Source organism: Dermacentor silvarum, chromosome 10 (genome assembly GCF_013339745.2).
Source record: "Dermacentor silvarum isolate Dsil-2018 chromosome 10, BIME_Dsil_1.4, whole genome shotgun sequence".
Lineage (NCBI taxonomy): Eukaryota > Metazoa > Arthropoda > Arachnida > Ixodida > Ixodidae > Dermacentor > Dermacentor silvarum.
In genome coordinates this window covers 129,837,678-129,859,407 of record NC_051163.1, presented here as the reverse complement: position 1 = coordinate 129,859,407, position 21,730 = coordinate 129,837,678, and the positions used below count along the sequence as shown (strand labels likewise).

The 21,730-nt window shown below is 48.9% G+C and overlaps 1 protein-coding gene across 1 annotated transcript; it reads right to left on the bottom strand.

Annotated features, from left to right (window-relative positions):
- Window positions 1-8,878: 8,878 nt before the first annotated feature.
- LOC119431847 (tyrosyl-DNA phosphodiesterase 2) lies at window positions 8,879-9,643 on the bottom strand. Its single transcript, XM_037699301.1, has one exon. It carries the CDS (start codon window positions 9,641-9,643, stop codon window positions 8,879-8,881), a length of 765 nt encoding a protein of 254 aa, XP_037555229.1.
- Window positions 9,644-21,730: the final 12,087 nt, after the last annotated feature.

The following is a 21,730-nucleotide window of genomic DNA, read 5'->3' as shown; positions in this document are numbered from 1 at the left end:
CTAAGAATGCTTATCATGAGCGTCTGTTTGCAGACGCCACGAGTAAACATTCTGATACCTTGTGGAGCATTATCAATAATGTTCTTGGTCGCAAAAAGCATTCTACCTCACCGGACAAGATAATCTGCAATAACAATGAAATATCAGGTTTAGCGCTCGCAAATCATTTCAATAAGTACTTTGCAAGTATAACCGTGCCACAGCAAACGGAGCAAACTCCGCCCTATACGTCATCATTTCTTTCCACTTCGAACAGTCTATTTTTAAATCCCACAAGTGAATCCGAGGTATTTTGCATTTTTATGAACCTTAAAAATAGTAAAGCTCTTGACATTGATGATATACAAATAAAACCTATAAAGTATGTTTTAGAATACATCACTCCAGCTTTAACGCATATATTTAATCTAGCTTTACAGTCTGGGGTGTTCCCAGAGAAAATGAAAATGAGTAGGGTAACTGTACTTTTTAAAGGAGGCAACGGAAATGATGTATCAAATTACCGACCCATCTCAATCATACCAGTGTTTTCCAAAGGATTAGAAAAGATTATTTTTTCCCGCATGTCAAATTTTTTCGACAGACAAAGCGTTATATCTTGTGCTCAGTTCGGCTTTTGTAAAGGCAGGTCAACGGAAACTGCTTTGCTCACTCTTAAGGAACATGTACTAAAAACATAGAAAGAAATTTCTTCACTTTGGCACTATTCATCGACTTCAGCAAGGCTTTCGATAGTATAAGTCATAAAATTTTGCTATGGAAATTATCACAGAACGGCGTTAGAGGTACTCCATTAACATTATTCGAATCCTACCTTAGTGATCGGAAACAATCAGTTTGCATAAACCACGAGAAGTCTTCTTTCCTTCCTTTATTAAACGGCGTGCCACAAGGAAGTGTATTAGGTCCTATGCTTTTTAATGTCTACGTTAACGACATTATTAAAATTGATACAACTGTAAAATTTATCATATATGCCGATGACACTACTCTTCTTATTTCTGGTCCCAATTCACAGATACTAATAGAAAAATGTAACGATCTATTAACTAAGCTATCTGAATGGTCAATCACTAATTGCCTAAAAATAAATTCTACTAAAACTAAAGTAATGCTATTTCGCGCAAGAAATAAAGCTCTTAGTAGTAATCAAACTCTAGTGTGTGCTGGTAAAGAACTGCAAATTGTTGATGAACATAAAATATTAGGCGTTACTTTTTCTTCGCACCTTACCTGGGATAAACACACTGAAAATATCTGCAAGAAATTGTCTGCAATCGCAGGTGTTTTGTCTCGATGTCGATGCCTTCTTCCACCCAAAGCAAAACTAAACATTTATTATGCCTTATTTTTTTCACATTTAAATTATTGTAGCTTAGTGTGGGCGACCACAGGAAAGACGAACATTATGAAAATCTTTTCTTTGCAAAAGAAGGTGATTCGGCACATTGAGAACATGGGTTTTCTGGACACAACGCGGCCAGCTTTTCTAAAACATAAAATTATTAAAGTAGAACACCTATACACTTTTCGGCTTCAAAATTCTTTTTACTTTTCAAATACTGCTTTCAAAAATTTCTTGGTGTCTGCTGCATCATTAACACCTAAATTAATTTCTGCCAATACGAGAAATAGCGACACGTGGCATGTGCCCTGGTTTCGAAATAAATATAGCCTACAGTCATTACAACATAATCTACCATCTATATTAAATAAATATGAAGGTACATATATTTCCTCATCCAAAGAACTTAGAATGCATTTTGTAAACATGTGATCATTGATTGTTTATCAGAGCCCATTTGTATTACCAATTTGTAACCCTTACACACATATATTTCTTTTTCAGATGTATCAAATATATTTTCTCTTATTAATTTTTCTGTCTTGTTTCTATGCATTTATGCAATTTATTTATTTTGAGTGTCTAAAAATCTTACTATTTTTGATGTAACCACCATGTATGCCTTGTAAAGGACCATAGGCCTAGTCAAGCTGTTTACCAACAGCTTTTAGCCTATGATGTCCACCGGAAATCTTGTATTTCTGGAAATAAATCTGTATTGTATTGTATTGTATCTTAAGTACAGGTTGGTACAGGAAACTTCTGTACGGCACGAACTTTGTCCGGGTCTGGGCGCACACAAGATGAGTCAACAAGATGACCGAGGATAGCAATTTGGCGGCGGCCGAAGTGGCCTTTAGATGAATTAAGTTGAAGGCCAGCAGTGCGAAATGCAGAAAGAACGAGCGAGAGGCGCTCCAGGTGCGAGGCAAATGTAGGAGCAAAAACGATGACGTTGTCTAAGTAACAAAGACAGACGGACCACTTCAGGCCATGCAGGAGTGTGTCCATCATGCGTTCAAATGTAGCTGGAGCATTACATAAGCCGAACAGCATGACTTTGAACTGGTATAAGTCGTCGGGCGTTATAAAGGCAGTCTTCTCGCGGTCCAAGTCGACGGCAATCTGCCAGTAGCCGGAACGAAGGTCGATGGAAGAAAAGTACTTCGCACCGTGTAGGCAGTCGAGGGCGTCATCAATGCGTGGTAGAGGATAAACGTCTTTCTTTGTCATCTTGTTGAGGTGCCGGTAACCCACGCAGAAGCGCCAGGTGTCGTCCTTCTTTTTAACTAGAACGACAGCAGACGCCCAAGGACTGGACGACGGTTCAACAATACCTCGAGAGAGCATCTTTTCGACCTCCGTGTGAATGACTTGTCGTTCATGCAAAGACACGCGGTATGGTCGCCTATAAATAGGGTGTGCGTCACCAGTGTCAATACGGTGTGTCGTGAGAGGTCTGGCCTAAAGGGCGACCATTCAGGTCAAAAATGTCGCTGAACGAGGCAAGCAGGTGGCGTAGCTGGTCGGCGTGGTGTGGCGGAAGATCGGGAGCAATCATGTTTGTTAACTCCGGAAAGAAAGCCGGCAAAGAAGATGGAGAGTCAACGGGAGACGACGTAGTATTGCCGCAGAGATCTCTCCACGCGAAGTATCCTTCCAGGCGTCTCATCGCACCGCCGTTAGAAGAGCGCCATACATCTGTGACTGCAGTAACCCTGTGTGGAAAGGCGATGGCTGTGTTCTTTGCGACATGCTGAAATTCACTTCCGAAATTCGTCAGCAATACATCAGCACAGCCATCGCGTAGCTGAACAATTCCCCGGGCTATACAAATGCCTTTCTTCAACAGTAGCTCGATGTTGGCATCCGCTATACCTTCCGAGTCGTCGAATGCTTCACTTCTTACGCGAACAAGCATGCTGCATCGTGGTGGCATGGTTACGTCATCGTCAGTAATCCGCAAGGCAACGTGCTCTGGCTCCTCTGACTTTTGCATATCTATAGCCTGCTTCGTAGAAAAGGACACACAAGAATTCGGCAGGTTGATTATGGCACCGTTTGCTAGAAGTAAGTCCATCCCGAGTATTACATCCTTCGAACATTCCGGTAATACAACAAAGTCAGCGACGTAAGCAAAACCTCGAATTCCAATTCTCTCTGTGCATCAACCCAGGGGTGTAATGAGGTGCCCACCAGCTGTACGTATCTGGGGTCCACTCCACGGCATCAAAACGTTTTTCAGTTCCTTTGCGAGTGCGTATCTTACGACGGAATAATCAGCACCTGTGTACACTAAGGCATTCAGTTCGCGACGGTCTATGGCAATGCGCAAGTCTGAACAAATGCTCTGTTTACTTATCTTATTCACCCGTTTCTGTTCGTCGCTGCTGCTCGGTAAACTTGACGGAGGATTTTGGCTTTTTCCAACGTCAGCGGCCTCGCCTCCACAGGTCGCTCGCTTTAGTTTTCCTGACATGGGTTCAGGGAACGACGTCTTGCTGAACTCGAGGACAGCTGTGGGCTAGGTTACCGGAAGCGTGTAGACGCTGATGATCGCAGCTGGTGTTGGTATCGAGCCGCCGAGTCCTGTTGTCTGGACAAGTAGTCCTGAATTTCCATGGGTATTTCACCATTACGGAGGCAAGGTGCATTCATCGTAAAGCCGCGAAGACCTGCCCTGCGATATAGGCACATTCTGTAAAGGTATCCAGCTTCTCCGCAGTGGAAACAGAGTGGCGTCCGGTCGGGTACACGCCACACGTCGCTTTTTCGTGGCCTCAGCTCTGCGAGAAGGGGTTCACTGCGCGGAGTCGGCTGGCGGCTACTGGGAGCTGCGAATGGAGCATTATGCAGGGATGGCTGGCAGAACACATCAGCGTACGTCGGCACGCGACGTATCGGTGGCGCTTGTTCGAGATGCACAGGCGGTGCCTCAAATCCTGGCTGCAGAATGGCATGCCGAACTTCATCGCGAATGACGGCGGCGAGAGTTGAAACTGTCGGCGTGGCTTGCGGTGGCTGCCGCTTTCGAAGCTCTTCCTTTACGATGGAACGCACCAGTTCTATTAGCGCTTCGGTATTGCTGCCTGGGCTTGCTGACGGGAGGTCGGCGGGTGCACTGCTGACATCACGATTGTAGTGATGGGCACGTTGCTGCAGCGCCTTTTCTATGGTCGTCGCCTCGGTGCGAAACTGAGCAACACTGCGTGCTGGGTTGCGAACGAGTCCTGCAAACAGCTCTTGCTTAACGCCACGCATCAGATGGCGTAGTTTCTAATCTTTGGTCATGTTTGTATCCGCACGCTTGAAGAGGCGGGACATGTCCTCGATGTACATGGCGACACTTTCGTTAGTGCGCTGGTTTCTGGCTTGTAGGGCGTTCTCTGCCTTCTCTCGCCGATCAGTGCTGGCATACGTGGCAAGCAACTGTCGCCGAAATTCTTGCCATGAAGACAACGCTGCTTCATGGTTCACGTACCGTGTCCTCGCTGACTCTTCTAACGCGAAGAACACGTTGCGAAGCTTCCGTGCCTCGTCCCATTCATTGAAATCTGCGACTCGCTCGAAATATTCTAACCAATCTTCCACATCTTCGAACGCATCACCATGGAAGGACTTAGGCGTACGTGGTGGGTACACGATGAGCGGCGACGATGCCACCAAACTGGTCATGGTTGTGCCGTCGCTGGTAACTGTTGCCTGCAATGCGGCAGCAACAGGAAGCGGTCCGACTCAGGCGGGTATCCGCGGAGGCGGCGGCTTGTGCACTGGTGTACTGGAGTCAGCTCTCCGGGTTCCGATTGCCGAGGGTCAGGGTTCCGCTCTCTTGCGCACTGCGGACTTCTAATCATACCCCGCACCTCCACCAGAAATGTAGCACTCTTCAATGAAGCGCACTAAACAAACTAGTTTATTGTGGGCGAACATGTGCCCGGAAACTTAACACTAAAACATATTCACGCAATTCGCAAGCAGAGTTAACAGCGTCCCGTTCCACAGTCAGCCACGTCCGAAGATTGAGCACACCTGCCGCCGCGTTCGCGTGCACGAGAGACACGCGCTGTCTCGCCATGCGCGAGGTGTTTCTGGCGCTCTTCTAACGGCGGTGCGATGAGACGCCTGGAAGGATACTTCGCGTGGAGAAGTCTCTGCGGCAATATCAGCAGTCAAAGCTGATAACTGGCAGTCTCGGGAGGAGGACAGCGTACCCAAGGCTATGCCTTGCGGGAGGACGTGGTCCCCAATTCCGAAGTTTACGAGAGGAAGGCTGGTGCAGTTGTTGGTGATAGTGACGATCGACGGTGTACGGAAGAGCAACGTGATGGGCAAGGAGGACGTCCGCGAGAGGAGAAACAATATACTCACCGTCAGGCACAGGTGGAGCGGGGGAGAGGAGGACCCAGGTCATGGTTTGTGGGGGGAGTCAAATGTGCTCGGCTGAGCACGGTCTGCTGAGAACTGCCTCGGGTGGGTCAGGGCAAGGCAAATCGAGTTGAACAAGTCCAACGGAGTAGTCGATAAGTGCGGAGTGAGCGGATAGAAAATCAAGGCCTAGAATAACGTGATGGGTACACTCTTGAATAACAGTAAATAATACAGATGTTTGGCGGCCAGCGACGCCCACACGATCGGCACACATTCCTATTGTGGCCAGTGCTCTTCCATCAGCGACTCGCACAACATAAGACGCGGCTGGTGTCACGACTTTAGTGAGCCGTCGACGAAGCTGGTCGCTCATCACAGAGATGTGCGCACCAGTATGAAGCAGATCAGTAACAGGGACACCATCCACATACAAATCAAGTAAATTCCTATCCATCGGTAAGGTCAGTAGAGGTATTGCTGTCCGTGTCGATCTAGCAGTGTCACCCCTCGGAGCTGCACCCGTCAGTTTCCCGTAGAGCGCTGGTACATGGGGGAAGGAGAACGGCGAATAGTGGGTGAGCGAGACAGGGGACGTCGTGGTGAGGGTGAACGACTCTGCCGTGTAGATGCGGACGCCTGAGTAGAGTAGTATGGCTCTGTGGAATCTTCCGGTGGTGGCCGAGTACCTGGCTGAGCGGCGGTAAGGTGGGGACGCAGACTGATGTTGCGATGACGTCCAGGTATTGCGGCAGTGACGGGAAATGTGGCCAACGCGTCGGCAGTTGAAGCTAATCGGCCTGTCATCGGATGTTCGCCATTCAGCTGGGTAGCATGCGGGCAAACGTTGAAAAGTGCCTGCTGCTCATTCATTTCAGTTGTTATCCGCTGATTACGCGTTGAGTATCGTATTTGTTCGAGCTTTGTATGTAGTACATGCAGATGTACTCGGTCGTATTGCGTTACTATTTTTGCACACGTGCATCTCGGTGGCTGCAACGTTACGTTTGCTTAGCGATGCACATAATAGGATTTGTATACCTGTGACAGGTTTGAAATGGGGCGCCGAAACTTTTGTGCCCTCATGATGCTTGCTTACCAACATGGGTTTCGCGCACGACTTGCAGACTTCGGTAACAGCGATATCTAGAAGTTCTTAGGTAAGCTAGGCGGCGTTTTTAACATAAAAACGCCGATAGCTAATCATCGCCAAGTCATCGATAGCCAATCAATAGATAATCGATAATCGATCAATATACAATAAATTACGGAAAATTCTGGGGATGACTTGGTAGTGCTTAGCCTAGGCCAAATACGTAGCCAATACCTTGCGATAGCCAATAGATAGCCAATCAATAGCTAATCGATAATATATCAATTATCAATAAATTTTGGGAAATGCTGGGGATGACTTAGTAGAGCTTAGCCTAGCCCAAATACGTGGCCAATACCTTGCGATAGCCAATCAATAGCTAATCGATAATCGATCAATAATAAATAGATTCCGGAAAATGCTGGGGAACACTTGGTAGTTCTTAGCCTAGCCCAAATACGTGGCCAATACCTTGGGATAGCCAATCGGTAGCTAATCAATAGCTAATTGATAGCCCTTTAATAGTAAATAAATTTCGGGAAATGCTGGGGATGACTTGGTAGTGCTTAGCCTAGCCCAAATATGTGGCCAATACCTTGCGATAGCCAATCAATAGCTAATCAATAATCGAGAAATAATTATAAATTCAGGGAAATCTAAGTACACGGGTGTTTTCGCATTTTGCCCTCATCGAAATGCGGCCGCTATTCGTCCCCGTGTTTCTTCTCGCGCTGTGTATTACCAGTACCGCCTACTAATCCATTGGATTCACGTCTCTCGAAGCTTTTGCTCTTCAGAAAACACATAGAATCCGAAGCTTTTCTCCCTTGTGTCGTTGTTGTAGCACCCAGGAACGCAGCAGGTCAATCCTGCCATCGCACGATGGCTCTACACGAACCATAAAAATCGCCAAAAATCGTTCGGAAACAGGGCACACAGGCACTCCAGGCGGCTGGAGCGGCCTCATGAATACAAGTACCATCATGCGCCGCGGCAGCGGTGCCTTCGTGATACTGGCCAGTGGGATCGGTCTATTGAGCTTCGTCCCGGCGCTCGCATCAACGCGATCTTAGCCGCGTTGATGCTGTCGGGGAGGGTGGACTCTGCGCCCGCTGCGCAGAACAACACCCCCCTCCCCCCCCCCCCCCCTTTCCCCCTGGAGCCTTGCAGACCGGCAGAAGCGCGCGGCTACTGCTACTAAGTGGTTCATTATAAGAAAGGAAAGGTGGCCGCTATCTTCTGCAGCCCTTAGGGAGCACGGCTCAGCACCAAAGCGCGCGGCCTCAGCAAATCGCGGCCCCTCCACCTGCCAACCCTCCCCCCGAAGCCTTCCAGCCCGGCGGGAGCGCGCGGCCGCAGTAAAGCGAGCCCCTATACCTCCCTCCGGAGCGTTGTGCGTGACAGGAAGACTGCGCGCTTCCTCCCGCTTCCCGCCCTCGGGTGCGCGAGCCGCGATTGCCGGCTCGCCGTCGCGTGCTTTCACTCGCACATATAGCGTACGGCGCGCGGCTACGATTTTATCGCCCGTGGACTTCATACGGAACCTAACGGTGACGACGACGGCAATGGCTGAAATTCGACTATATAGTGTCCATATAACGCAATAAAATACCTCCAAAATTCGAACGTTTCCGTAGTGTTCTATACATCAAACTTCGCCTGCAATTTGGAGCAGGTTTTCGGCCGTTAGTAATGGTACCGCTTGCATGATATGTCGGCCTGGATGCGCAGAGCTTATTTATACGGGAATGTTTTGAATGATAGCTTCTATGATTAGTTTTTCGCCTAAAACGCTGCTATCCCACACAAAAAGGCCATTCTTGCAGGGGTGGCCGCTAGAGGCGCTGTTCGGCGATGCCCCTAATTCCTGGTCATGTGCATGGTGATGAACAGTAAATTATTTATTCATTGACAAGACGTCAAATCCTAACGCAAGAAATATTTCACACAAACTGTTCGAATTATACGCAGCCGAAACTTCTTTGCTGAATTTATTCACGATCGTTAAAAAGAGAATTTGCACACGGCGCCTTTGTCTCGTAAGTGTTATACGGAACTACGGCCATCGCCATGGCCTAGAGCACATTAAAACGGCACACCAGACCCCAGTGGTCACTGGGGAAGCATCCAAGTGGGCTCAGCCTTTCCGTCCCGATAAGGTCGAAGGACGCAGGCACCATGGTGGCCGGCTTGCAAGCCTTCAAGTAGACCCGGTCGGGGCGGTACTGGGGATTCTTACAAAAGTTAAAGAGACGGTTGTCGTTAACCACCATGTCCCACGTGTAGCGGACTTCCCTCCGCCTGCCGCAGCGTTCCCAGACGTCCACTAGGGAGCGCGGACGTCCACCCACGTCCTTGAGCTCGTGTCCGCGCAGGCCGAGGTTTCCGCCGAAGATGACCGTCCTGTTATAAGGGAGCTTCAGACACTTCTTAAAGCACTTGGAGAGTTGTTTCTTACGTAGCTTCGACTTGTCGGGATCGTCTTCAAGCTTGGTGTTGACAAGCGTGATCGGGAGGCCTCCGAACGATGCCTCGATTGTCATCACCTCCCGTTCCACCCGGTCGTGGTTCAGCGGGCGTATCTTGCGCCTTTTGATTTCTGTGGTGGCTTTCTTCAGCATGGTGACCGTAAAGTTGCCTGGGCTGTATTTACGGACGTACCTGTAGTCTTGAAAAACTGGCCATATGACAACATCAGATTCAGGCACCACTTCCTGGAGGAAAACCACGTCCGGGTCGGCGTCTCGGATTATCGAGCAGCCGGCTTGAGTACGTGGCAGCAAGTTCCTGTGTTCGAGGCCGTTTGTGTCCCACGTGATGAACTTCAGTGAGCCCGGCATTCCAGGTGCGCGTTCTGCCGTCTTCGGCCGGTCACTCCCGCTGGTGGCCGACTTTTCAACAGACGTCGCCGGTGCAGCGTCCGAAAGGCTTCCAAAGAGCTGCACGAGAGAAAGAATCCGCTGTTCCCTCAACTGACCTGCATCACTCGATCAGTTCAAGAAATTGATTACTGAATCGCTTACCTCAAACTTCAATCACTTGAAGCTGAAAATGGTTGAAAATGCTTTTGCGCCTAGGATGAACGACGAGGTGAATTTGGTGCAACAGCTAGTGGCTTCATTTCCGATTTATCCCCTGAAAGTGGATGCAGGATGATTGTGACATCGTTGTTATTGGAACTCGATTTGTAACCGAGACCCACTACGGGTGATCGGCCTTGATTCGTGGGGCTGGAAGAAATTGTAATAATTATTACGAGAGATGGATCACAAAGCAAATATTCAATTCTTGTTGATGAAGCAATGCTGAATTTATTAGTCAGACCGTAAGAACATAATGCACATGTGAGAGAAGAAAAACGAAGAAGCGCCGTCAAAAGAACCCCAAAAAGTGTTAACAGTTACAAATATTTCAAAGCTAGCAAAGAGGCAGTTTAATATAGCATTGATTGAAATTTAATGTATACGTGACAAGCTCAAATACGCGAAGACAGGCGTCTTCGCGTATATATATATATATATATATATATATATATATATATATATATATATATATATATAACGAACAGCTGCACTTGGGCTCGGGCGCTCGGACAGCGAGCGCTAGGGCAGGGAATACGACGAGGAGGTAATAGAACAGCTGCACCAGGAACGGGTTTAATATCTTGCTAAGCTGCATTCCTGGTCATCAGAATATATGCAGGTACGTTTACACTGATGATATAGCGTATCTTGCTTCGACAACTGATATTCAGTCACTGTACGAGTACTTACAGGAATACTTATGCGAGTTGGAAGTTTGGCTGGATAGTATCCACTTGTCTCTTAATCTAAATAAGAGCGCTGTTGTCTTTCCGGTACAGGACCCAGTTACGATATCCCTTTCGTACCGCCATTCCACTATTCCACAAGTGGAAAAAGTCAGGTACCTTGGAAATTTTTATCATGGAAATCTTAACTGGCGTCAACATATTGAACATATTTAACTTTAAAAGCTTCCCTTGCAATGAGGATATTGAAAAGAATAAGCAATAATTGATGGGGCATGCACAGAGACACACTTATAATGATTTACCGCACGTATATCCGACCAATACTAGAGTTCGGCTGTGTATTATTCTCCGGCTCCCCTGCTTATAAAGTACGTCCACTACTTTTGGTGGAAAGGGAAGCGCTTCGCGTATGTCTGGGGCTGCCAAAGTTTGTAGCAAACGCCGTGCTCTACCAGGAATCACGACTTCCTTCCCCAGAAATGAGATTTAAAATGCTCACCGTTCAAACATTTTCAATAAGAAGGTCCCAGTCGATCTTTATCAGTCAACCAGCTTTACGTTTTGGAGTCTCGTGGCCTCGATTTCACACGCCACAGGTGAATAAAACAGAATCGTTTAAAGTCCGTTAAATGTACGTATGACTGATATAACCACGGTAAGCAGTATCCCAAATTCGTTGGTTATTACTCATGATAACATATCTCCCAACCATATGAAGCAACTTCCCTGGCATACTTTTCACGGCTTGCTCTAGGATCGCTTGGACCAGCTCCACACAAACGTAATGATAGCAACAGATGTTTCGCAGAGTGAGGAAAAGGCCTCAGTTGAAATTTGTTCATCGGCATTAGATTGTCTTTTTTTTCTGTTCGGCTCCCCGACTACACTCCAATATTTTTAGCGGAATTCCTAGCTGCTGTCCTAGCTTTGCGTAAGCTATAGCCTTCCACTACAACCGTGGTAATATTAACAGACTCTTTATCCTTGTGCACCTCGTATAATGTAAAAAAAATTGCACTCATTGATACAAAGTGATTTGCGGAGTTTGCGGTTAGTATGGGTACCTGGTCACAAAGGTATATTTATGAATGAAGCGGCAGATAGCCTGGCAAAGGCTTCTATTACAGGCCCTGCGTGTTCCCTTCTTCCAACGACGGCTTTCATATTTAACGTCTGTCAGGTTTAGAACATAACCCTTATGACATGAAAATCAAATCTAGCATCATTCCCCGAACTGCACCACTAACAATTCCATTGAAGCAGGAACTTTTGCAAATCCAGACAGAAGTGACATTAACAAGACTGCGATGTCGAGCCCAACGCCTAAATATATACATACGCCGATCTGGTCTGGCGATTTACCCTTTGTGCCATTCCTGTAGCGTATTAGAAACGATCGAGCATTACTTACTGGACTGCCGACGTTTCTCCTCCCTAAGAAAAAGAACATTGCAAACTGAAATGCGACAGCGCGGCCTGCCATTGAACACTCCGGAACTGCTGTCTTTTGGAGCTTCTGTGTTTTGACACTCACACAGGAATGTATCTATCGTCATAGAGAAATTCATTGTTGAATCAAACCGATTTCATTGTTAAGCATATTATTCCATTTATCTTTACGTTATTGCCTCTTGTACAAGTATGTATATTTTGTATATATTTATTATCCACTGAATCGCCCTAGAATTTACCTGTTTTAATATGTTCACCCAAAATTATACATTTGCTAAATTTATTCACTCAGCACAGATATAAAATCTGCCCCTCTCTTGGCCGATCCCCGTGAGTGGGTATGTGCCGATCACGATACGGTCATAATCATCATCATCATCATCATCATAATCATCATCACCACCACCACCACCCCCACCACCATCATCATCAGGAACGGGTGCTCTCTCTGTGTCTCCTTGATTCCTTTACAATGGCGCAGTCGACAACGAACCTGCCTTAAGGCGTTCCAACCTTAAGGGCCCATTCACAATTCCGACTAGGCGAGGTCGCGCGACCAAGTTAGTCGCAAAGCGATCAGTCGCAAGTAGTCGCAAATGGTAGTTTTTCTCGAAATGCGACCGTTTCGGGCCAGTCGCTCACTGCTCGATTTTACAGTCGCGCGACTGCAGTCGCAGAACAGCTGAAACAATAAGATGCGAAGGTACAGGACGTCCGTAAATGCTGTCGCTTATTTTACGCTGCGATGACATTTCAAGCAGACGTGAACGGCATATCGTGAGACATTTCGGTTTAGCGACTCGTCGGTCCCATTTGTCAGTGTGAACTTCGTTCGTCTTTAGCTTTCTGGTCGCCAGTCGCAATCGGTCGCGCGACCTCGCCTAGTCGGAAGTGTGAATGGGACCTAAGTGTTTCCTCTCGCGGTTCTTCGTCGTGGCGAGTCCCTCCTGCCCAGGAACGCCGTACACGCTTCCTCAGGCATGCAGCCCGCCACCCTACCGCAGTCGCAAGCACCCACCGCCCCATCCGGGGACGGCGTCTACGCCTCCTTGGTGGCTCTCGGGCAGGACTCTACCGGTGAACTCGTCCAAGCAATTGCAAAGCTGACACAATAGCTCGAGGTTATGACAAACGCCTTCGCATCCGTTAGCGGTTACGCGGTTGCACCTCACACTGAGACAGCGCTTCGGCCCCTCCGTCTTGGACCCGTCCTGCCTGGGAACGCTGTCCACGCTTCCCTTGGTGAGAATATCATCCCAGGCAAGGCCCTACAACTTCGACCCCCCCCCCCCCCCAGCCACCAAGGTATGCAGTCGATGCTTCCTTGGTGGTAGAACCGGCTGCAGCGCCTACTATAACTACCGCGATGTCCATGCACACCAGCCCTGGTTCCTCGGCAAGCTGGACAGGCAGCCTGGCGGAGATGAGGCCGGCTTTCATACACATACCGCCGTTTCGCGGCTTTCAAGATGCCGTCATCCTTTGGGTTCACACTGTCAATGCCTTGGGTGATCGTCATGCGTGGCCAGATAAAAAAAAATGGCTGGTTGCAGCACAACGACATTGCGGTGCCGGTAAGGCTTGAGACAACTACGCCGGCATCATGCAGGGGTCCTGGTCTGAATTGAGTGCAGCTCTGATAGCTGCTTTCAGCCCGCTTCCTTAGGCCTGCGCGGCCCCTACATCCCCGAGCATCAGCTGCGGCTCGCCATCCTCGAAGATCGCGGCTGAGAACCAATGGTTCAGCAACAGCGGCAGCGAGTCGAACCCTCAGCCGCCACCGCATCAGTCACAGGCTTCCGGTTCGAGATTCATGTCGGCGTCCTCCACCATTTACAGCCAACGTGGTAGCAAAGCCTGCAAGACAGTGGATGAAGCTTCATCAGCCGCAGCGCTGCACCAGAGGCATGCGGTGACGACGCGGGTGATGTGCAGTACTACGACCCTTGGGGCACCGGCCCAGCAGCCGGGCTCTGCGGCTGCTGAGGGCCGAAGGGCAGCGCAACAAAAGCCCCACTCCAGCATACGCCACCCCTGCTGTAGGGAGGGCGCCGTCCACCAACGAGATGGCCCGCCAGCAGCACATCTAGGAGACGGTGTTCGACTTGCGTGTCAAGCAGCGAGTTCCGGACCAGGGATTGAACCGAATGGCTCCGAGCCCTGTGCTACTCCTCCCTGGGCTGCAGCAGCAGTCGCGCGGAGACCTCCTGCACCCGGTGCCGTCGTCGGCCCCGTCTTCGGGAGTGTCAGTTATAACAGGTCGCAAGGGGGGCATCAAAATGATGATGATGATGATGATGATGATGATGATGATGCGTGGTTTTTGTGGCGCAAGGGCCAAGGCCAAAGAGCGCCATGACTGATAACGTTGTGTTAACAGCTGATTGGCTAGTTGCGATGATTGGATGTAACATGGCTATAAAGTGGCCTAAAATCAAACGATATCGTAGAAGTGTAAAACAATATATAGTATAGAATTATGACAGTGATAGGTGGAGTGGTCTATGGGTATAGTACGAATGACAAGTGATCATGGAGCTAAAATGCGAGAGTATGGAAATAGCACGTATGCCTCCTTAGGGCCTTTGAGCCGAAAGGCTGGGAGGCAGGTGCTTTCTTTTAATGCAGCTACCACAGCAGAAACCTCTGTTGAAAGGCCGGATTTCCTAGGGCCATAACATGAAAACTATGTACACCATTTAAAAATTGGAACAAGGATTGATATTTAAAGAGATGTTTTATACCTATGATCATTGGAGGATGAAGTGGGGTTTGCTGCCGGTGTGGTAATGGAAAATGCTTTTTCCGATTCGCGTCTAACTCAGTGCATTCCAGCAGGATTTGAAGCACGGTAAGTGGCTCACCACATTTATCACACGTGGGTGGATCAGCACTGGACAAGAGGTATGCGTGTGTAGTGCGTGTGTGTCCTATCCTAAGTATGCAAAGTGTTCCTTCTGTACGGCGGTTCTTTGATACCGGCGACCAGTTGCAAAGATACGGCTTGATAACATGTTGTTTATTTTCTGTTTCTTCATCCCAAACCGCTGCCAGTAAGCCCTGAGCGTTTTCCTTAGGAGGCCTTGAGGTCAATTACAGGGGCAGTCGTTGAAGAGTTGGCAGCGCTCGCGTGGACGGATGTAGCTAGCTGGTCAGCCAATACGTTCTCTTCAATCTCTCGGTGCCCCGGCAGCCAGCATACCACGATATGCTGCTTGGACGCATAGGTGGTGCATAATACTGAGTAAAGGGATATAATTACAGGGTTTATATATTTTTGGCAGTTTTCAAAGCGTTAACGACAGTCAAAGAGTCTGTGTATATAACTGCATTTGGGATATTAAATTCTTTAATGTGTTTGACGGCGGCCAATATCACGTAGGCCTCTGCTGTGAAAATACTTGTGTTAGGGTGCAGAACACCGGCATCCGAAAAGGTTGAACCCACCTCTGTGTAAGACACGCCAGAATAGCACTTCGATGCATCTGTAAAGAAATTCAGGAGAGGAGTATTTGTGCTGTAGTTCGAGGAAGTGCATTCGGATATGCGCGACAGGCACGCGCTTTGTAACAGCTACGAAAGATGTGTCACAGTGTATAAGTTGCCACTGCCACGGCGGGAGCCGTAGAGCAGGGGGCATAAGGTGGTATTCAGACAGTGGGACCCTTGTTTTTTCAGCTATGTCTCTAACACGCAATGAGAAAGGCTGTGCCACTGTGGGACGGTTTTTGCGTGCGTGTGTGGTCTTTTGACGCGCCGGTTGTGTTGTCAAATGTGCTAAATAAAGTAACGTCACCTGTGGCGAAATCTATCCATAAATGATGTCGTTCAGAAATGCATCCACTCTGCTATATGTGCACATTTCCGAAAGTGTGCCGCGGTTGCTTGGTAATAAATAGAAATAAGCGCGCGGTTCGCTGGAAACGTGCGTTACGTTTATCTCGGCATAGGAAAATGTTCATTTTACATGCACAATGGAAGAAGAACGTAAACTTTATAATCAAATCGATAAGTTTTGAGTCCGGCGTAATTTTAGTGGGTCTGGGCACCCGCCGCGGACGCGGTTCCGAGACTTTGTCTCGAAGCGGCTTCCTCGGCTCGCTGGACGGCCCAGAGCTGTACTGTCAGGTTCGAGCTGAGCAGTGCGGTCTTCCAACGTGAGCGGAGGCTGGCGGTGGAAGAGACGGAGGTGTCGGCACTTCCCGAATTGTTTGTCATGTCCTGACATCCCCATAACATGTGATTGAGTGTGGCAACCTCGCCACAGGATGTGCATCTGTTTGCAGTGTACATGTCTGGATACATGGCGTGCATGAGTCTTGGGTTTATGTAAGAATCAGTTATAATTGCCTGTAGTGTACTGCTTGCGCCCTGTCTAACCTAGCGTGAGGGAATGGGTATACGCGTCTCTGTAACTGGTAGTGTGTCGTAATGTCGTGGAACCTGGTCAAACGATCCTCCCACGCCCAGACGTTTGCAGTACCCCGGGGGGCTCTTCCTCCGATGATGCTCGGTGAGTGAGGCCTCGAGCAACGCGGTGAGCCGCTTCGTTGGGGGTGCTCAGTCCAGTGTGTGCCGGGATCCATAGCAAGTGCCTTCGGTTATCGACGTCGACCTCTCCCTGGTGTATGGGATGTCGCTTGAGTATGTGATACGCCTCTTGCGATATGCGCCCATTTGAAAAATTGCGAATTGCCGTTTGCGAATCGCAGATCAGGTATGTAGCATTGGTTTATGTGAGGGCCAGTGCTATGGCCGCTTCCTCTGCTACTTCGGCATATGTCGTGTTCACGGTGATGCTCGTGAAGTGGTTACCTCGGTGGCTAGTAACTGCCGCCACGAAACTCTTCCTGTCTCTATAACGGGCTGCGTCGGTGAAGACTGCCTCCTTGTCGTTGGAGTAACTTTGGTTCATGTGTTGTGCCCTGGCCTTACGTCTCCCCGTGTGGTGTTGTGGGTGCATGTTGCGAGGCAATGGGGGCACGTATAGTTGGTCGCGCATGGTTCTTGGCATTTCCACTTTGATGCCGTGCTGCGTTTGGTATGTAATGCCAAGCTTTTCGAGCATGTGCCTGGCCGGGCGGGTCTTGGATAGGCGCTCGAGTTGGGACACTTGTTGCGCCTCCACGAGTTCCTCGAGCGTGTTGTGCAAGCCTAGTTCTAGGAGCTTGGCGATGCTCACTCCGGGCGCAAGTCCCAACTCACTAAGATTTTTATATTTTCCCTTTTTTTATCGGGCGTGTGCTCTCTCTCCTTCATGCGAGAAATAAATCGTCCATTTACCGTAAGGTTGCAGCCGGTGTGTCAGCTTGGTAAATATTCACATTCTGCAAGCGTGCAGTCTGATGTTTGTCGTGACGGTACTCCGGACTGGTTGGTGCAGTCGCGGCAAGTAAGTGAGTGAAACAACTTTATTTGGTCCACAATAGACGTGAGTAAACTCAACGTCATCTAGCTAGGCCCACTCAGGGACCATCAGGTCAAACCTGACGGCCCTCTCACCGACCATCTGGACTGCCATGATTTGACAGGTCTGATCCTGGGCCTTAATAAGCTTCAGCATTTCCTCTTGGGTGACAGGTGGACCGGCAGAGGCGCAGCCCCACAGGACATGCTCGAAGTCTGCATAACCACCACAGAGGGGCCAGTCCGGGCTTGGGAACCGTTCGGGGTACATTGTGTGCAGTGCCGCAGAGCTCGGTTAAGTGCTTGTTTTTAAAAGTCTTAGAGTGACTGCCTGGGCCCTGCACAGCGAGGAGTGTGGCAGAGGCAGGAACCTTCTTGATAGATAATTATGCTTGCAGATCTCGTTGTACGAGCAGGGAGGCTCGGGTCGCCCAGGAGAGGACGCGTTACCCGGCGCACGGTCTGTCAAACCTCGTGCAGCCGAGTGTGCCTCCTCGTTGGGGTTGAGCGAGGCACCTCAGTGGTTCCAAGGTGCGCAGGGAACCATATTTCTTGCTGACACGGAGTGATGCAGGAGCGTCAATGCCGGATCCCATAAGCCAGAAAGAAGGAAACCAGCTCGGCGACCACACGCGGCGCATTGAATTACCATTAGTTTCCTCTTCGCAAGTAAAAACATTTATGCCACAACGTCGCCGTTAAACAGTGTTTTTTAAAAGACTTTGAAATAAAAAAGAAAAGACGGACCAAATTCGCAGAACTTTTCGTTCGTAAGTGAACTTTGACCGGACGCCTTCGCTAACAATATACAAGGTGTTTGATTTTAGATGAACCAAATTTTAAAAACTTGCCTTTGGCAGATAGCACAATTACAATGCTTGATCCTACGCGATGACGTGGCCATTACTTCCACGAAAAATGAAAACGCCTAATTAAATAAATAACCTAATTACGCTAATTAACTTTAAATTATTTAGACTACGGCACATCTTTCAATCCACGAATTATAGCCGCTGAGTTCGTAAGACTTGGAACGAATTCTCAGGACTGAACCAGTTTCGATATATCCATTTTCAAAGTGCCCAATGAAATGCATGGGCGTTCCAGTTAACTTTGTTCTTCAATGCATCAAACAGCGTTTTCCTCAAAAAGTTAACTGGAACGCCGATGCATTTCGTCGTACACTTCTAAAATTAATATCTCAGAACTGCATGGTTCAGTCCTGAGAATTCGTTCCAAGTGGATGGCCTTGCGAACTGAGCGGCTATGATTCGTAGATTGAAAGATGTGCCGTAATCTAATGAATCCGAACGTTAATTCGCGTAATTATGTTAGTTATTTAATTAGGCGTTTTGATTTCTCGTGGAAGTAATGGCCTCGTCATCGTGTAGTTTAGATCAAGGATTATAATTGGGCTATCTACCACAGGCAATGTTTAAAAATTTGGTGCCGCTAAAATCAAGCACCCTGTGTGTCGAATAACACGATTGGCTGGCTGTTGCTCTTAGGATCAATTTTAGTGCAGGAGTGTTCTTCTGCTTTTGTGCATATCGGTCTATTGAGTGAGCAAAGTCGCAATTAAATGACACTTCTGCATGGGGTGCTATGCAGGATGCGCAGAGTTTCTCGTTCGCACGAGTTTTACCCGAGTTTGCTCGATGGCAGTCAGTGAAAGGAGATAGCAAGGAATGTGCAATAACAGCAGACAAAAAGAAATGTCGAGATAAAGTCGCGTATGACAACATGAGCGCACCCTGCGCGGCAGAGTGCTTCCGCGCAAGCACACGGCGTGCTTAGGCACACCACTACGGCGTGCCTCATAATCAGAACTGGTTTTGGCACGTAAAATCCCAGAAAGAAGAAGAAGCACAGAGCACTGCGCAACAAAACGCGCCAGCGCCGCGTATTGTTATCAACGTATTATCGCAATTTAGCAATACCGTCGCTGTCCCGCTGTCTATCTGCACACTTGCCGTGAGCCGCTTTCCACGCCTGTCTCGTGCGCGTCAAGGGCGTGCCTCCTTTTTCGGGCATTATCTTTCTATCCTCCATCGAATGCGAACAGGGCGCATGCGGTGCATTCTTGCACCTACCCTTTCCCTCAATCGAATATATTGAAATACAACAAACAAAATAACGAACAATTTATTTCTTAAAGTATCGGTTTTTTGTTTTGGATGTCATAAATTTGTGATGACAAATGGACATCGAGTGAATGATAAAATTGTGCACTTTTTTGCCGTGAGTGGCGACAGTGAGGGGAAAGCTTACAAGCGGATACATTCTAGAGGGTCGCACGAACGAGGGAGTTCATACGGCAAGCAGTCGCTAGAGGCGCTGCAGTACTATTCTCGATAAAGTCAATGCTATAATGACGCATAAAGTCACTCATGACAATGATCTGTCCATTCCCTGTCTATTAGGGGCATGGCAACGCAACGCTGCGGCATGGCTGTTCACCGCAGGGGTATTCACTGAGGCGGTTATTTAGGCCGCCGCTTTACCAACTGAAACAACACTCTAGCCATAGAGACGGGAGCAATGGCTGTCGCTGCAAAATTGCTGTGCGGTATTGTAGGGTCCGTAGTGACGCAGCACAGTGAAAATTCACCAGTTTATCAGCTTGCGCGAAGTCTCCGCGATGCATTTCGAAGATGATCCTGCTGCCCTGCGACACAATCATCGCTCGTCACCGCTTGCCCAGTGAAGGTGCCTCCGTGTGCAGGTACGCAGAATTTGAGTGTGTTGTTCACTCAAATGTGCTTGCCGATTACCTCAGCTGCTGAGCTAACAGCTATCGCAGATGGATATCGTAACGACAGCGCAGCAATCGCGTTTTGGCGGTGAGGACTCTTGTGTGCAGTTAGGAAATTAGACTTCGAACGCAGGAAGGTGTTGCAATAGTTTAGCGTGCCGTGCTTGTGATGAAGAAATGCCATCGCACTGGGTGTGTTCGCGCTGACCGCTGACTGTGTTTGTGACACTGTGGTTCCGCTACATCACTGATGACACTGTAGCCAGCTCAAATGACAGCTGCGATACGTTGTCGTTGGAAAACACTACGCGCTTCTCAGGATCGTCGTCCACTACGGCGCATCGACGCCTTGCAAGCAGCTGCAGTGACGTGCCGATAATTATTTGCTTTGCGCTACGTCGCCACAATGCAGGCAATGAACCGTGTTTAGGGGCCATCACAACCCAAGAAGATATATCCATAGGCCAACGAAAGTCGACACTTCTCTTTTTTTCGTAGTGGCACTCTGTACATCACCGATGACAGTGCGTGGTGCGTGTTTTATTTCGCCGGTCAAGATTGCTAATGCCTCTTAGTCCCGCACCATCTTGCTGTTGCCGAAAAATACGTTGGGCGTGGCCGAACCGTGGTGGGCGCGCACATGAGTTACATGCCTCGCGCGGGGCGTTACCTATGGTTTTGATTGACAGGTGAGCTCGTGCTAAACTCGTACATCGCGAAACCCCCCTCGAGTAGAAATCACGAACATGGCGGCGGCAGCAGCAGCCTGTGTCATCACATCCAGCGGCAGTAAGCGTCAATATGACCGTCTGGACCCGTTCACCTACATGACCGACGTAAAGTTTCAGCGTCATTTTTGCCTTTCGAAAATGTCAGTGCGCTGACTGTGTGACGAGTTAGGCGAAGGCCCTCGTCTGCGGAGACGGCGGGGCGGGCAAATTATGCTTTCCGAGCACAGAGTGGTGTGACTAGGCTGCGGAGGAAAAGTTCGTACGATCGTATCGGCTCTCTCCTGTTTCAAGCGCTGCTCGTCCACCGCGTCCCAGTCCCAGGCCAGGTCCGGCGTCGTCATCGGAGTACTGGGGCACCAGCGAGAATCTGGGGTTCAAACCGGACCAACCAACCTGCGAAGACGAAGTGGTCACATTATATTGGAAGATTCGGAATGGACGCCGGGCTGCCTTCCGGCGCAACAGGTGCCGAAATCAGTTTTCGCAGTTACACGGTACTGCTGCACTGCACGGGCAGAGGGCCGAAGGAAGATACTTCGCCAACACGGACCGCCTCGGCCGTCCCAACGCCCACCTCTTCAGCCGGCAAATGATTTGACTCACGTACTGCGTGAGCAAAAGCGTAGACATATGGCTGTTGAAGGAGATGAGCGGCGACTTGTTTCCTCTATCGGAGCACGCTAATGCCGACTGGAGGAACTACCCTCGTGAGGTCGCGAGGGACGAACTGCTGGCGCGACCTCCACTCGGTGGCCCCGGGAAGATAGCGCAATTCTTCGCGGCGAGCAAAAGTACAATCGAGGCCGCCTGA

Excerpts from the sequence above, each read along its gene's own strand:
- LOC119431847 (XM_037699301.1), bottom strand. The coding sequence starts at position 9,643 with ATGCCGGGCTCACTGAAGTTCATCACGTGGGACACAAACGGCCTCGAA.